This window comes from Micrasema longulum, unplaced genomic scaffold, assembly GCF_059751315.1.
Source record: "Micrasema longulum isolate JH-2025_06_02 unplaced genomic scaffold, ASM5975131v1 h1tg000887l, whole genome shotgun sequence".
NCBI lineage: Eukaryota > Metazoa > Arthropoda > Insecta > Trichoptera > Brachycentridae > Micrasema > Micrasema longulum.
In genome coordinates this window covers 55,521-73,190 of record NW_028278078.1, presented here as the reverse complement: position 1 = coordinate 73,190, position 17,670 = coordinate 55,521, and the positions used below count along the sequence as shown (strand labels likewise).

Sequence of the window (17,670 nt, the reverse complement as noted above, 5' to 3'; positions counted from 1 at the left end):
TCACTATGAAGCTAAAACCGACAAGTGCCAAATGTGACCTATTAAATTGACCCTACTATAGGTATGAAACCTATGTAACCCGGCCATGCCTTGGTGGATTTTTTTGTTAATTATTTTTACTGTTAATATGTATTTCATCGCTATGTAATAACTCTTTATTTTTTGAATACTCCGTTTTAACTCTTATGTTTTTTGTAAAAAAAAACAAAAAATAAAATAAAAAATAAACTCTCTCACATCTCCCTTCTCGGCCGGCGCTCACAAACGCGAATGCAGAATGCAACATGCTACTTATTTTGTCTATGGCCGTTTTTAATTTTGACAGCTCTGACAGATTTTTGGTGAAGTGTCCGTTTGTTGTTTGACATATGTAACATATTTGTTCTTGTGACGTACTTGTGACACATGCCGTTTACATGTGGAGATTGTATTTGTAATCCAGATAGTATTAAAACAATAAATGTTAAAATGTGTATTTCTTACTCTATAAGATAATTGTTCAAATAGTAACACGATATGTATCAGAGTAACCTATAATGTGAAATGGAATGTTATGATCAACATTAAGTTTTATCTTAATATTTTTATGAAAATGGTGCATAACGTGTTAGAAAAATACAAATTCCAAAGTCGGTAAGTTATTTATTTAAAGTTAAACGTGCCTATTAACCTATTGGTTACACGAATTTTGTTGTATTTAATAACTTTTGAAAATTCATTTTAGGGTTAGTTCTGTATTAAATAAAGATGCCAATCAATATGGAAAATTGTTGATGTTTGATGGAAAAGAAGATACTTGTTGGTGTTCGGATAAAGATTCACCTCAATGGATAAAATTGCAATGGGAAAATTCTGCACAACTTTTAAGTATTCAAATACAATTCCAGGTGATTCCTTAATATTAATAAATTGTTCTGTGATCTGAAAATTTAGGTACACAATGTCCTGAAAATAAAGTCTTAAGTCTTCAAACTCTAAATTTACAGTGATTTTGTTTTGTTCATAAACATACCATACTAGTTACTATTGACTTAAAAAATATCACACCAATCAAGTTATTTTATTGCTCCCCGGTTATAAGTTGTTTAGAATATATTTCTCCAGTCTGGTCGCTCCATTATAATGTACATTCTGATTCACTTGAGTGAGCCCAGAAGAAATTTCTACAATATATTAATTTTATACTACATATTCCAGCTGCCTTATTTAATTATAATCAATTGCTATCTTTAGTAAATCTTTTAAAACTTGAATTCCAACAGACATAATATTACTTTGTTAAGTGATCAATTCATTCATTGACTGTCCAGATTTTCTGGAGTTGCTGTGTTTTCGTGCACCTGGTCGACATACCCGCCGCAGATCTTCTTTTTGCTCTGCAAGTTCTAGGACCAACTATAACATACACTCGCCTATCCCTAGGCTCCACAGTAATGCAATTTTATTAATATCAGTATGAGGATAAGGCTGATATATTTGGTTCTGGAATTGATAGTTATAAAACGAGTCTGATTTTTCTTTTTCTTTCTCAATATAATTCTTAAACTTCTCTCTATGTTTAAAAATGTTTTTCGTTTTTGCTTTTTCATATTTATGTACATATTTCGTTAATATTTTTGGTTACTTATGTGTATTTACTTGTTACTATCGTTATAGTTATGCAATTTTATCATTTTTATTATGTATATATATATGTACATATGTATTTTTTTTCTTTCTATTTATGTTCAATGTATATGTTAAAGGCAATTTTTGCCGTTTATGTAAGAAAAATAAGTACTATGTAACATTATTTAATTCAAATTAATAACTAGTTGATAAAAATAACAATATGACACGAAGAGACATAACATTATGTGTTGTTTTTGTTGTAATTTTGGGTAATTAAAAAAAATTAATGTTTTTTTTGTGTTTTTTTAGGGAGGATTTGTTGGTCAACAATGCGAGTTAATAATTACAGAAGAAGGAACTGGGAAAAAAGTAATTGAACCTTTTTATCCCGATGATATAAACTCTTTGCAAACATTTCCCGTTTCTATTTCTGGCAAAACAAATCAAATAACTTTAAATTTCAATTCTAGTACAGATTTTTTTGGACGTATTATAATATACAAATTAATTGTTCTATGTAATGAAGAATAAGATTATTTTAAAATTACAACAACAATAATTTGTTTTATTAATTTTTTTAACTTTATTTGGTAAGTTGGGAAATACCAGTTTCCGTTGACAGGTAGCATAGAATTTTTACATTGATTGAAAACATCCTCCCTCTGAATATATATTTTTCAAATAAATATTATATTATATTTTTTAAGTAAATAAAGAGGCATGTAAGAATCCAGTTTGTGTATCTATTTGGTTATGGTCCATTACAAAAACCAGCGGGCCGCCGATGCTAGGTATTTTATGTACTTGAACATTACACCGACCTACATTCCGCTCTATATTTAAAAAAATATATAATTCAGACCAATGAGCGTCCGGCTCTAAGTTTTTCTCCGAACTGATAAATAAATTAACGTATCGTTAGAATTTTTTCGGGCTAACCGTTTGTCAAAACTCCAATACAAATTTCTATGAAGACAGGTGACTCTTAACGTTTTGAAATATTCTCAAAGTTTGATTGAATTACAGTGAAAATTTAATTACTTTGAAGTGGTTTTTATGCATTTAGAGTATTATTTAACTTATTTTATCTGGGATCATGAAAGAGTTTTTTTAATTAAATGCCCAACAGGCGCACAGAGCATGGCAGAAAAAAACATTTTTGCATGTTTCAATCACTGTATATCTTAAATATATTTACCTAACTATCTGTATAGAAATGACAGTTCAATTATCAGTAATATTGCTTCTGTTGGAATGATGCGAAGGATGTTTCTAATATATAACTCTTAAGACAGATAAGTTTTGCTATCCTCAAAATGAGTTTGTAGATGCTCATGTTATGTTATATCTCAGTTTGGGAAATGCTATTCTTAACATTACAAATCATACACTTTATTTCCTATTTCTTCTTCTCTTTCTTCTTCTTCTTTCTACTTCTTATCTTTTTGTTTATCCAGCATATCTATAGTGCATAGGAGATTATATGTATCCACTAACTAGCTCCCAGTGATGAGCAGTGATTTTTTTATAGGTTTTCTAAAAAACATTATTTTTAATTTGTACTTACATTAGAGGTGTGTAGTTCGCGAACGAACCGGTCGTACTGACAACGTCGGAAACATTGAACTAGAGATACGTATCTCCTCACATCTCGGTCAGTTAGTTCACGAAAGATAAGAGCGCCTAAATGTGTCTTCGTGTCATTTGGATCTCTAGTTCATTTCGTTCATTCATTGACCGAGATTGGGTCCGTCCCCTGTCTATGTGGTTAGTAAGTAGGTAAGGTACCTACATGTACACTCTGTATCTGTACACGGATGGACAAAGAGGGGTGGAGGGGAGAGTGGAGATGGGTCGGGGAGATTCCATGCGTATATGTGTATGTACTTCGTCCTTGGGAGATTATAATATGAGAATACGAGTAGGTAAGTATTATGGATGAAGATTTTAAGTTAGGGCGAAGCGCGGTACGGAGTGCAGCAGGGCGCTGAATTTTTCGTGCGAAGCGAAATGTTTATTTTTATTCACTTCTGCGCTTGGTGATTTAGTTTTTGTATTTTTAAACGATTTAATTTATTTTTGTGAAAATGTTTTAGGTGTTTCGGAAGAAAACTTTTTTAAAACAGCAGTTCTATTTTTTTTACCATCTCTAATTCATATTTCATTAATGCCCTTTTAATGTGAACAAGAGGTTAGTTTGTTCGCTCGAGTTCATTAGATATTATATCTTTTAATGTTCAAAATCAATATTTAAAGAAACACTTTTATGAATTAATTGACTTATTCCATATTTAAAATTACAGTTGTTAACATACATAGTCACTAACCTTTTACGGCTTTCTATACTGAGCCCGTGTTAAACCATAATAGTTAGCATAAAAAATATAAAGTAACTTCAAACAAAAAGCGATTAAAATATTACTAACGAAGAATAACAATTCAAATAGAAGAAATAACATTTAATAATAATAAAAAATGAAACGATGTTAAAAATTAAAAATATCAATCTGATTGTGAAATAACTTTTTTGGTTAGTCATCTATATTGGGAGGCCTATTATTGATTTTTCAAATTTATTATGTATTTTTTTTGCATTTGTTTATTTTATATATTGTATAACTTTACACGTTATAAATATAAAAACCTGCTTTAAAAAAAATATAAAGAGCATAAAACATCAATTGTAAAAAAATGAACAAACTTTGCATGAAATATAATTGTGCCAATTAGTTCCATAAAAAAATGCCTTATAATATTAACGTTCTCTTAGTAAATAAAACAATTTATCTGTTTTCTACAGGTTTGCAATATTATAATACCTGAAGAACAATATTTTAAAACCGATAAAAGAAAATCATGTTGATAAACCAGCCAAAGGTTTAGAACTATTTGTTTCTTTCACCGCTCATACATATTCGGCTCAAGCGAACAAAAGAACAAAACGAACTAGAGACATGAAAGACACGAAAGATATGAAGACACAAATGATATGAGGATGCAAAAGATGCGGAGATACGATAAACTAAATGAGCCGAATGAGCAAAAGATACATTCGTTCAATTGAACTCAAAAGATTCGGTCACTTTGGTGATGCAGATCAAGTGATATGTATCCTCTCAGTGACATGGTCTTACCCACATCTAACTTACATATTTATATGTAAGTAATATATAAATGACTATTTTTTTTGTGGTTTTGTGAAAATCATATTTCTGCTTCAGTTGTTGACTACAGAAGGTTATTACCAATTATCTATCAAATAACTTCAAACAGCAATTATTATTAACTTTGCGATATATGAAGCTATATTCTAATTCTACACTATTTTAATATAACACTTGTATAAAAGTTTATTAAAAAATACCACCATGACATTCAGTAGATATTATTCTGATTATCACTGAAATGTCAACATAAAGCTCTGTGCCATGTTGAGTGCCACATGTCCTACTTTATAAAACATACACCTATAAGTCCTACTGTAAAAAAAAAAACTGTATAAATACTGTAGACCTTATGAAATCATGTCCGAAATGCTATTTTTCAAATAGATAATTTTCAAATAATATCTGTGATCTGCATGCTTACTTAAGGAGGATAAAACAGAAACTGGGTTTTACAAATTTAAATACAATATACATATTTCTATGAAAAAATAAGCTGAAGCAATCTGCTAGTTTCTTCTTCACTGGGAGCGGGCTGAGCGCTAGGCGTGCTTTATTGATATTTATTTTTGGAGGAATATATAAACAGTGACAGTAATAATTTATAATAAATAACAATTATTTTATTAATATTTGAAGCATTAACTTCGTGGTCAAACATTTTTCAAATGATATTAAATATTTATATATAACCACTTACTGACCTTTCTATGTTCACCGGTTTCGAGACGCACCCTTCTCTTCGTCAGGACACCAATTAAACTAATAATACATGTAGGGGTTGCCTACTAAAAGCATTTGATTTCAAATCAGCATGTTAGTTTTATATTTTTGTACAACTATGGTGAAGGTGGGTTTTGGATTTTAGTTTAATGGGTGTCCTGACGAAGAGACTGGTGCGTCTCGAAACCGGTGGACATAGAAAAGTCTGTAAGTGGTTATAAACAAATATTTAATAGCATTTAGTTACAATTATTTGATTTATTTTACCATAAATGTAACTACCATAAACCATTATTATCGATAGTCAAATATAATGGTAAGTTGCACATAATCACTTATATGGACAATTCGCCCCTGCTAGCTTCAGCATTCATAATCTTAAAGTTTATGGAGGTACAGTTTCATACTTCAAATATTAATATAAATAAATAAATAATATATATTTAAGTATAATACTTTCAGGAAATGTTTTGTCGTGACCTAACCAGGGTTAGTAAAAAATCAAAAATTTTCACTGGATGTAAACATTTATGGACATAATGTTGGTGTTTTAATTAAATAAAATTTTTGAATCGGTATTTTCTTTCTTAGAATTATGAGAACAATTTAGAAAAGAAACACATGTAGGTACTAAGTTCTTTATTTACAATGTTCCATTTTATTATTCTAATGGAAAAAAATGATTGTTCCTTTATCTATAATTGATAATTGATGACCCCCGCACATTTGCAATAATATGACCTTATAGGCTTCGGAAGGTTCTCCAATTGAGGCACTACACTTTTACATCACATTGATATGCATTTGCATTCATCGACCAGCGACAATGTTTTTAAAAATCCAACAGATTTTCCTGTATGCAGTTTTATTACAAATATATTTTAATGCGCTAATAAGAGATACTTAGTTCAGCAGACAGTTCATTTCCCTAAAATTTTCAACTTATTTGGTTCTTCTGGAACACATCAATATACTCTAATGTTCAATTTTCTATATTTACATAACAGTTTAAACAACAATCAAAACACTTATATCCAATCAAAACAACCATTTTATTAAAGTCTTAATTAATTTTTAATTTAATTATTCTTAAATATTTTTTACTGTTGTGGGGGATACTAAACTTACAAGGGAAAGTTTATAAATTTTACAATTATTTGCAAAATAGTCATTTTTTCATGATTACAAACGTGGATATTTTTCAAGTTTTTGTACAATTTAACCAAAAATAATATTAATCATTCTGTTAATTGAAAAACAAAAAATTGCAATGAATAGTTACTATTCTGCCGCATAACCAAAAAGGCAGCTATTTGCAAAAGTCATATTTTGAGATACGACACTTTTAAGTATTTATCAACGCTATGCAAATTAAAAAAGAAACTGTAATTAATTATAAGTAAAAACACAGTACCTCAATGAGGAAGTTCAGTGGTTTTTTAAAAATATTTCTTTTATTTGTAATAGACTATCGAGCTAAGCCCAAAACTTTAAAAAAAATAATTATGTATCGTTATTAACGTTATAATCTGAAAAATTTTGTGATTATAAAATTACTCCACCTGTGACGTCACAAGTTCTCTTCGGTGAGTTCTGCTGTTTGATGAATTGGCTTTCCGCAAACCAGAAATCTATCACAACACTATCATTGGTTAATTCGGAAGAATCGGTGACGTCGTTCAAAGCAGTTCATTTTTATAAATTTTTCATCCATTTTTGAGAATCTTCGCCGTATAAGTAAATGCTCTAAATTTCACTGCGCGTAAGAAAAAATTTATTTTATCCATTTTTCCATTTCACTAAACTGCCAGCTAACCAGCGTGTGTCATATCTACACTGAGTTTTTGCTTATGAATTTCTAGATATTGTGTTATTGATTAACAAACATGAAACCTTAAAAAACATTATATCGGTTTACGTACTGAAATATTTGATTTTTTTGCTTTCTGCTTTATATCAAACAGTTTGGAATTGTTTACAGAACATTACTTCATTTTTGATTCATTAGTGTGATTTTTGCCGTAAAGCTGCCTTTGTGCTTATGAGGGCAGTATTCTGGTAAATTTTATACACCGTACTCACGTTTTACATTAATTTTTGTTACATGGTTTCAAAATAAAAGAGTGCCATTTTTTTTTCCGAAAATCATTTTAATAATGTGTAACAGTAATACTATGTATTAGTTTTTGGACTTTCCTACAACCTTAGCATGTACTTACAACTCAGTAGGTGTAGAGAAGTATGCGGATGGCTCTGTATGTTTCATGTGATGAAAATCATGTAGTGCCATGTGTGCGTAAACGGGTATGCCTTTTTTTGTCAGATAGTGAGTAGTGAGTAATCTTTGTTACCATTTTTTTTAAAGTAGGTAATTGAAAAAATAAATAAAGGTACAGCCAGAATAGTTAATTAAAAAAAAATTGTATCCTGAATTCATTTATATACAAAGAAATTAATCCACCATTCTTTTAGTATATTTTTTTACACGGCATTGCGTGTAACGTATCAACTACGTAAAGCGGGAGTCAGGTGTCTATGTTTTTTTTTACGTAAATGAATATTTGGTCAAAAAAACTTTTGCATTTTATAATCATTTTGTAAACCCCCTTTTGTCGGTTGAGAACAAAATGTGATATATTTGAATTCAAATACATTTTGAGTTTGTCCAAATTTCTGTTGACAAGGACTGGATTCAACTTCCTAGGGAGCAATAATGCTTCAGCTCACAGATGGAAGAATTGAAGGAATATGGATATTCAAACATATGCAGATTGATGAATGTTACACAGTGTGTAAAGCGGCCATTTAAACCAGCCAACGACAGATCATAAGGCCTATAAATCCCTAGACTTCTATTTCACTTCTCTGAAATGTTCTTCATCTCTGTTGGTAAAGTCCAGTACTTTATTTACGATTTTTATCACTTTTGGGCATTTTTAAATACAAATATTAAAAATTTGTAAATTGTGACATTTATAATTAAATGAAGTGGATAGTGGCATTTATAATTAAATGTAGGGATTTGTTTTTTATTTCTTTAATAAGTTCTAAAATTAAAGGTTTTTTTTTCAATTTTTTTGCACGGGGATTCCTATATTAGCTTAGGAAATTTAAATAAACAATTAAAATTTGAAATAGCTTATGAATAATCTCAGTAAATATGGTCAATAAAATTAATTGGTTGATTTTTAAAACAGAATTTCAATATTACTTGTATTGGAATGATAATATAATAAATACTATATGTATGTACAGCTATATTAGATGTAATGTACGTATTATCTAAAAATAATATAGCAAATCATTGTCAGGTCAAAATAAAATCCATTTATGCAACACCTACAAGTTTCATATTTCATGTGACATATTTAAGGATTTTGTGTCATTTAATGTATCTAAATGTTATATTATTATGTAGCCATTCTCATAATACATAAGTACACAGACACAATATTTATATACTAATTTATATGTATGTATCTTGAGAAATATATTGCAGTTATAGTTTTATTGAAACATGAGGAATTGATGTCTCCAAACATTAAAATTAGATTACCCGTCGAAATATATATTTTTTGTAACATAGACATTTTACAAACTGGAGATGAAATAAAGCAACAATTACCAAATTTAACGTTGGTTATATATAATTGCTTAGTAGTATAAGTAAAGATAAAGAATTCAATTGACCCTATTAATTAATTGTCTTCATTTTCACGAAGTAAACTAAGATATTAACATGTTCAATATGTTTTAGTGAGTTTAACATGAAATAAATTTAGTGAATGTTAAAAATACTACTGTATTCAAAAGTTTTGTCTCATCTTTCAGATAATCCTGTTTATATACGTTATCACAATGTAGACTGTGCAGTCGTAAAATAATGAATTCAATATATTATCACAATAAAGAAAGCTTTCATTTATTCAACTCTCTGAAGGATGAAATTTCAAACTACGAGTGGCTGTAATACTAGTAGTATTAGGAAGTAACTTTTCAGATTCACTGTCAAGATCCCCCGCAGAAAATCGGTGTCTTCTAAAACTACTGCTCTTTCTCTCGCGTGTATTTTCTCTTTTGAAATCATTGCTTTTCTTTTTACAATCATTATCTAATTTTTCTAAACTCAATCTCTGCGTTGGTGTGTAACTACTAGATACATCATCTGAAGAATCTTGAACACTGGATGTTTCTTGAATGGTACTTAAAGGTTTGATGTCGTTATCAATGTCTAGAATACTACAAATGGCCCGTCTATTGTCCTCGTGTATGGAAGTGAAATCACCGGGATCTAGACCAAGTAGAAGCATTACGGTTGTGGGATTCTCAGCTATATACTGAGTCACAGCTGGAAGTAAGTAGAGTTCATCACACTCTGTTTGCGTAGATCTACTAGATCTCGGACGTGATTCCTGATTTCCAGTTTGTTCATCCACCCAGCAGAACATCTCCGGGGGATGTGAGGAACTTCTTGCCAGCGGCGCAGATGTATGAGTGCTGATGCCGTGTGTCCATTGAAGGTTGGGATTTGAATGAGCGGCATGCCAGTGCATCGGTGTTGTCATTTCTTGTAAGGCCTGGATTGCATTTCTTACCTGCAGAAGAAAATACAATTAATCACAGAAGTTATTTCCCCATGTGTAAATACAATTTATGATTTCTGTACACTGGCTTTTTAACTGTTGTTTTGTTTTGTTAGGGCATTGTTGAACTTTTGCATATTGTGGCTTCATATATTTTTCAATGTATTGATTTGCTTAAGACTGAATAGTATAGGTTAGGTTAGAACCTGAGATTTCCATGTTGCTGTTTGTTTAGGGGTCAATAGTAAACATTATTTACATAATATATTAATTGTACTATGATTCTGTAAGTCAAATAGGTATAAACTTAATATTACGAAGAATATATTATATTATACCTCCATGCTGAGTGCAGCTACATCATGATGCAGGCTAGAGACTTGAGTGTCAAGTCGTTCTACCGAAGATCTTGTGTTGTGAACTTCAAGGTTAAGGCCTTCTAAAGAGTCATCTCCGGGTGGAGGGGGAACTACAACTGACCGTTGTCTCTCCACCCTTTCCCGCAGTTCTCTATGACTTAAAACACTTGGTGTTGTTAGAGATCTATTTCTACCTCTCAGTTCTTCAACCCTATAATGAGAAAATCATCGATTGCTGGAAAATTTTAAAACCTTTTTCCGTGAAAATGCTATTTTTTAGATTACGAGATTAGAGTAAAATTTTTCATAATTATATATGTATTACCTTGCTGTTAGTTTAGGATGCCTTGGACTAGTAGATTGGTGGAGAGGTGATTTCTTGGCAGGGGATATTGTTGTGTGATCATCAGGAGCATTTTCATCATCTTCAGAAATTGAAGGCAATGTAAGAGATGGTAGTCCATTACCATCAGATTCTTGCTGAAAAAGAAAATGATTCACTTACAGTTGATATTTTTTGTTTTAAATATTGTTTATTCTGAACACACTGATGAAATAAATCATGAAATTTTATTATACAAATTACTAGCAGTCAGCCAGTTCATAGCAAAGTTTGTTGTTTATAATTTTATTGCTTGATCATGCTCGATTGTTATTGAAATCGATCATACTTGGAAACGAAGAACTACAATCCCAACCATCTGTACGCTCCGTGGCTGTAAAACATTTTGGGATATTTATTATGCAGCCTACAAAAATGGCGCTATGTAAACTATCCAACTGTGCTCTCTACTGTATTTTATAGTATGGAATCTCGAATGGAATCTGATTATAAAGAAATCCAGATTGATTACCACTACGAGAATTTATAACCAGTGCATATTACATTGTTGGTGTTGTTTTGGTTTCTACAAGTTAAAGGTGCATATTTTGCACATATATTACATACAGCTTGTGTGCATTTAGTATACATCAAACACTCAACATCACTAGGGAAAAAATGGCATATTAATTATAGTATTTATAATGATTAAATAGTATGTGTGGTAATTTCTTATAAGTTTGTGTTACATTGTTTTCTATTTTTACACATTTACGGCTTTAATAACATTTCATTATCACAAAAAAAAATTATTGCGTTACCACTTACCTAAATATTTCAATTTCGAATGAGTTATCAATATAGAAAATAGGAATTAAGCTGGGGTAGAGTGAGGTTCGTTTTTTTTAACAAAAATAAATATTTGCATTCTAATAATTTACCCAAATGTAAAAATTTTGGTAGCCTATTTCAACTTTCAACGAGTTGTAAATAACTCACTATTAGAAAATGGAAATCAAGTCGGGGTAGAGTGGGGTTCGAACTTCGGACCTCTGATCCGCGAGTCCGCAACACTAGCCACAGGACCACAACTCGATATTCTTGGGAATTATTAAAAATGGCCTAGTTATGTGATGTAACACATCTTCTGGTGGATTAAAAATATATTATAAAAGTGCTTAGTTGCACCGTCATTAATAATACATTTCAATATTAGCATTGGTCATCATTTGTATTTATTTAACTTTTGTTCATTTTTGTACATTGGCTGACTTGATGGCAATAAAAAAACCAACCAACCAATAAAATAATAGGTGTTATTATCATTTAGTTTAGATTACAGTGAATCTGAACACATTTCCAGTTCTTTTGATGACAATGAATTCAATTGGGTTTATCCATACAGCTAAAAAATATAAATGGAATTTGACAATTTCTCTTAGGATAATATCGACTGTGAACAGTCTTGTTAGTTTATGTTTGAGTTATAAAAAAATAAATAATAGGCATGCTAACTGCAGTCATACATGGCTTTATTTGGATCCAATATGACTGCCATTGTTTCTATAATTTTCTACGGGGCACACAGGATACATGTATTTTTTTAAACTATTCGTTAATTTTTATATTTAAGGGATACATACATAGATTTTTGGGACGTGGGATTTCTATTGTTGAAATTCTTGTATACAGCATACAAGAGAAAATTGGAATATGTACACACATCTACTTTGCAGACAGGTTTTATGTCATTGCAGTAGTAAATAACATGCTGCTTTCACTATGTGGAATTACAGTGGTTCAAAAACATCCCTACATCACAATTTGGCAGTGGCGGAGGGGGAAGAACGGCTGGAGTAGAGTCACTTTCTCCAGTTGGACTGATGCATCTGATGTCAGTCATGGAAACCTGTCCCGGGTGGACCAAATATATTTTACATTATTATTTACTGGAAAGGTTATGTGCTGTTTAAGGGTTTACGACAAAAACAATAAGAAGATTAATACCATGTTAGTATGTTATGTAGATTCCTCTGTGATTTATCATGCACATAATTATTTAAAAATAGTGACTGTCTACATACATTGAAATTTATAAAAGATAATTTTAGCCAATATATTCATGAAGTGATTTACTATTAAATTACTTTAAAATAAAAATCTTCAAACGGAATTGAAAAAAAAAGTTTTTTTGCTTGTGCAATAAATCGTACCCCCTGAACTACACTGTGGTATGTCTAAATTTGTCATTTTGTAGGAGTAGGTAGTAAATAATATACATTTTTAAAATTTGTTATTGCCTCTAATCTTGGCAGAACGATTTTTTTTACACATTTGAAGATTGAAAAGGCTTTAAAATCCCAAACATGTTTTTTTATTTTTAACTGAAGTTTATTATGAATTATGAAAATGCAGTTAATGAAAAATATGATACAGTAGTTTTAACTGAATGCAATTATTCTCGTGTTTAAAACACTGTAATTAATAATTAATTATTTCTCATGACTTAAAGTTCACGAGAAAAAAATGAGATCGTATCCTATAGGATACATTACCAAGAAAAGGGTTAACTTAATTATATTGATATTATAATGCCCAGTTTTTGTAGTATTTGCTTATTTGACTGTTAAAATATAAAACAAACACTTGAGCATAATACTGCAGTGTTCTTTCCGACATTTTATTCAAATGATTTGTAAGAATATTAAAGTTTGTGGTATATAGTATAGAATACTCGCTCAAAAAATCGTAGACATGTGAGAGTTCTTAAAAAAAGTGGTTATTGTAGGCATTCATAAATCAAGACAGCCAAATTTAGATTTACGACAGTGTGCTTCTGGGGTTGCGAAATACTTGAAAGATGATGAAAACGATGTACAAAAAATAAAGGTAATGAGTTAATACCATGATGTAATGTATTTTTAGGTACTTAACAGGTTTCATTTTAAAAATAAAGTCACACAATGTTCTTCTAAAGTAGAAGTAGGAAATTGTTACGCGAAATTGCCATATGCAGCTGATTAAAGAAATAATTTATTTCTTACCGGGTTTAAAAAAAATGTAAACGATTTTATATTGATCTGTTTTTATTACTCAATGCTTTCTTAAAGTATGCCCAAGAAACACAAATTTTGTTGTCTTACCTCTGCTTCGTATCCTTCCCTCAAGTTGTACGTGAGGTCATGTTGGATGTCATTTAAGAATTCTTGTTGGTATTCCGGGTATAGACGAAGGACCTCTGCCAGCCCTCCCATGTGTACACATTTTAAATCACAGTATGTCAAGGCCTGGAATTGAAGAAATAAGTTACAATCAAATAGTACCCACTAACTAACATGAGATCTACCGCCGGATCTAATGATATTCTTTTATAGATCCAGGGGAATGGGGGCCATAATAATAATTATTATTATTATGGATAGCTTATAAAGCGCCATTTTCGTAATATAATACCTCAAGGGCGCTTTACAAAGTGATTATATAAAGATATAAATTTAATTTTAACTTTTTAACTTAAGAAGAATAATGTACTTTGTCACCACATGCTAAGAATTTATTCAAATGATTTAGAGAACAAGTGGGTTTTAAGTTTCTTCCGAAACATCACTTCACTCTCACAGTTTCGGACTTCTGCTGGGAGAGCATTCCATGCCGTAGGGCCTGCGACCGCAAATGCACGTTCGCCGAATTTAGTGCGCTGTTTGCGTAGAGGTATAATAACTTTTCCTTTCGACGTAGATGTAGCTGATCTAAGCGTAAGACGTCTGTCAGCTAGTTCATCTGGGATGCAGAGTTCCCTTAGATATTGGGGACGCGGGGTATAACGGGAAATCCAAAAATAAATAATGCCTAGTATGTAGGTGAAATAATTCAATGAGATGAATCTCACCCGCATAAATAAAGGTTTCAGTTCTTTAAGTTCACAAACATCAACATGTGAAATAATTGAAGGAATATAGATGTTCAAATATGGGCAGAATGGTGAATGTTACACAGTGTGTATAGTGGCCACTTAAACCAGCCAATGACAGGTCATAAGACCTGTAGATGGCTAAACTTCTATACTATCTTCTCTAAAATGTTATTCACATCTGTTGTAGTATGTTGAAAACTAGAAATGTTAGTCGTGTGTTGTACAGGCAGTCAATTTTAAATCGACCCTGTTTTAAGTAATATGTATTTATATGTGTGTGAATATATATGAATGTGTGTATGTATGTATGTGTATGTATGTTTATGGCTGTGTTGCGATTGCAAGTGCCCCGACTCAACATGGATTTTCTAGCGAGTCGGGGCATTTTCACAGGTATAGGTCGTTCCTGGTTGTGTCACTATAAGCTGTGTCTCTGTAATCAACACATGTTTGTACAATGTTTTTATTAAAAAAAATAAAATTAAATGCCATCTTATTATTTAATTTATCCATCGATCTATTTCGTAAACAATATATTGGATTTTGTTACTTTTACACCACGCTAGCTAGTTTATCTTAAACAGGTATAATTTTCTGTGGCACAAACAAATAATAACGTTTTTTTTAAATTCAAGGTTTTTACGTATCTAGAATTAATATTGAAATTTAAAAAAAGAAGTAATTGAGAACATTTTTAATACGATTTTAAGAGCTTTATCGGGCTAATCATTTGTGTTTTTATAGAGCATTTCTAATCTATATCAACAAGGTGTGCTTTAACCAATGTGAAAAAATCTCGCTTGGATCCCAGAACAAACAGTTGATGAGAAAACGGATATGTTTGCGAAGGAAGCTTGCGAAAATGCTCCTTCTACAAACAGTCATTTGAAAAACAAACATAGTCAGAGCTAGGAAAATTCAAAACAACATCTCCATTTCGCCAGCATACAAGCTGAAATTTCTTTCGAGCCTTGATAGTTATTGTCACCACTCTTTTCTAAATACTCGTAGATTGTCTATTTGATGTAGAGATTTTCGCGACCGGTTCACAAAAGTATAAAGTTTAAATCATGATTCGAGCCAGCCAAAAATATTTCCTACTAAAAATACTATTTTTTTAATTTACGTTTTATATTTTATACGGGTCATTTGAAATTCCATTGATTTGAGGATGTCAATAGAATAAAACTGAGATTAGTAAAAACCTCAGAGTAAAGCTAGGGTTTCCTAGGACAGCGGTGCCCGTATCTTAACGGCCGTAGTGAACGGTGATGCGGTGGACAGCCGTCCTAACAGTGACTAGAGAGTGGTTTCCTGGGAAAACGGTTTTCATAACATTTATTTACACCGTTTCCCTAGGAAACCACTCTCTAGTCACCGTTACGACGGCTGTCCACCGCATCACCGTTCACTACGGCCGTTAAGATACGGGCACCGCTGTCCTAGGAAACCCTAGCTTAACAATGCGCTACCGGGCAGCGCGTTATTAATCTGAGGTAAAAACAAAGTTGTTTTCTTTAAATAGGCAGCAATGCTTAATATTTCCATAGCCTAATAATATATTTTAAGCATTAAAATCACGCAAATAAGCCACAACACACCACTTAGGTCCTTACGGTTTTACTAGAAATATCAAAACTCACATATTAAACTCACTAATTAAACTTTTGGTAGGTATTTTTTATGTAGCTTTTTTTATAGCCTAGGGGTGATATTCCAAACGCTCTCGCGGTCGTAGAAAACATTTTTATATACAAAATACACGAGATAAAAGTGTTTTCTATGGATGCGAGAGCGTCCAGAATAGCACCGCAGGGGTGGTATTCTTAATCGTCTGTACCCACTAGAGAATTATGAATTTGGGGATTTTAATTTTTTTAATGCGATATAACTTTTCTTCATATAATAGCCACATTGATGATTAAACGTCAAACTATGTATAAAACTGCTTAAAAAACAAAGAAAAACGAATACGGTTTGACCAATTCAACATAATTAAGTGTTTTGGGTAATGTTTAAGGCCGCAATAATGTTGTAAATGAAAATAATCATCAGTGTTGCCAGATATGGAGCAAAGTGTAAACGCATGCAAAAAATAAAAATCCCGTAGAACATGATTTGAACCTATCGTTCTATGAAGCATAATTTATATTAAAGCATACCTCAGTGTATCTATGCTTTTTTAATTTGAGGATGTTTAATTCTACCCGAAAATGAATTTTAAAAATGTTTTCTTGGATTCTATAAAAATATGAACATTTCGTAAGGCGAAACATCTCTAAAATGTACAACCCTATTCCCGCCTAGTAGTTTGCCAATCATAAACGCGGTGACTACAAAATGCATCAAACCAACCTTGGCAGGATAAATGACTTGTGATTATTACCGAATTACCGAATAAGGAAGTTTCTACGGGAATTGGCTATAAAAAATGTATTCTTGCGCGGCGAAGTTTCTTGAAAATGCATGAAAAAAATAATGAAAATGATTTGAATAAAAACGAAATATTTTAAACGACGTCACTAGGTCTTCCAAATCAACCAATGAAAATAGAGTTGTAATAGATTTCCGGTAAGTCAGCTGACCAATCAGCAGAACGCCACCGAGAATAAGGGGAAGAGAACTTGAGACGTCACAAGCGGAGTAATTTTAAAAATACTGTGTCATCATTTTTGAGGGCTCACCCAGTGGCCCAGTGTACACTTCCGCACGATGCCACCGTTATTGCATTATAATATGATTAAATTTGTTACCTTAACATCACTGCTAGATTTGACGATAACATCCGAGGAGTTGCCACCTCCCGATCCGCCCCCTCCGCCCATCTGGCCATTGTTGGTGTTGTGTGAGCTGGACTGGATGTGGGCGTTCATGTCACACCCAACCAGGTCTCCCTTACCTGACAGATAAATATTATATTAGTAGAGCAAACATATAGCACTTTACAATATTCACAAAATAAGGTATCTACTTGTGTAGTTTTTTGATAAACAAA

At 31.6% G+C, this 17,670-nt stretch overlaps 2 protein-coding genes across 2 annotated transcripts in view; one reads left to right on the top strand and one right to left on the bottom strand.

Annotated features, from left to right (window-relative positions):
* Nucleotides 1-370: 370 nt before the first annotated feature.
* Nucleotides 371-2,167, top strand: LOC148278377 (nuclear receptor 2C2-associated protein). Its single transcript, XM_088231449.1, has 3 exons — nucleotides 371-633; nucleotides 725-887; nucleotides 1,921-2,167. Exons 1-3 carry the CDS (start codon nucleotides 554-556, stop codon nucleotides 2,140-2,142), a joined length of 465 nt encoding a protein of 154 aa, XP_088087575.1. The 5' UTR covers nucleotides 371-553; the 3' UTR covers nucleotides 2,143-2,167.
* Nucleotides 2,168-8,042: 5,875 nt separating this feature from the next.
* Elk (Eag-like K[+] channel) overlaps nucleotides 8,043-17,670 on the bottom strand; it is a gene marked incomplete at its 5' end in the record, with an annotated part of 57,448 nt that continues 47,820 nt past the window's right edge. Inside the window, 5 exons of the mRNA XM_088231446.1 lie at nucleotides 8,043-10,093; nucleotides 10,420-10,651; nucleotides 10,766-10,920; nucleotides 13,906-14,049; nucleotides 17,429-17,574. Coding sequence (XP_088087572.1) covers nucleotides 9,425-10,093; nucleotides 10,420-10,651; nucleotides 10,766-10,920; nucleotides 13,906-14,049; nucleotides 17,429-17,574 — 1,346 coding nt within the window. The remainder of the gene's footprint in view (nucleotides 10,094-10,419; nucleotides 10,652-10,765; nucleotides 10,921-13,905; nucleotides 14,050-17,428; nucleotides 17,575-17,670) is intronic.

Excerpts from the sequence above, each read along its gene's own strand:
- LOC148278377 (XM_088231449.1), top strand. The coding sequence starts at position 554 with ATGATCAACATTAAGTTTTATCTTAATATTTTTATGAAAATGGTGCAT. Across the intron at positions 634-724 it reads AAATACAAATTCCAAAGTCG|GGTTAGTTCTGTATTAAATA; the intron begins GTAAGTTATTTA and ends AATTCATTTTAG. Across the intron at positions 888-1,920 it reads GTATTCAAATACAATTCCAG|GGAGGATTTGTTGGTCAACA; the intron begins GTGATTCCTTAA and ends GTGTTTTTTTAG.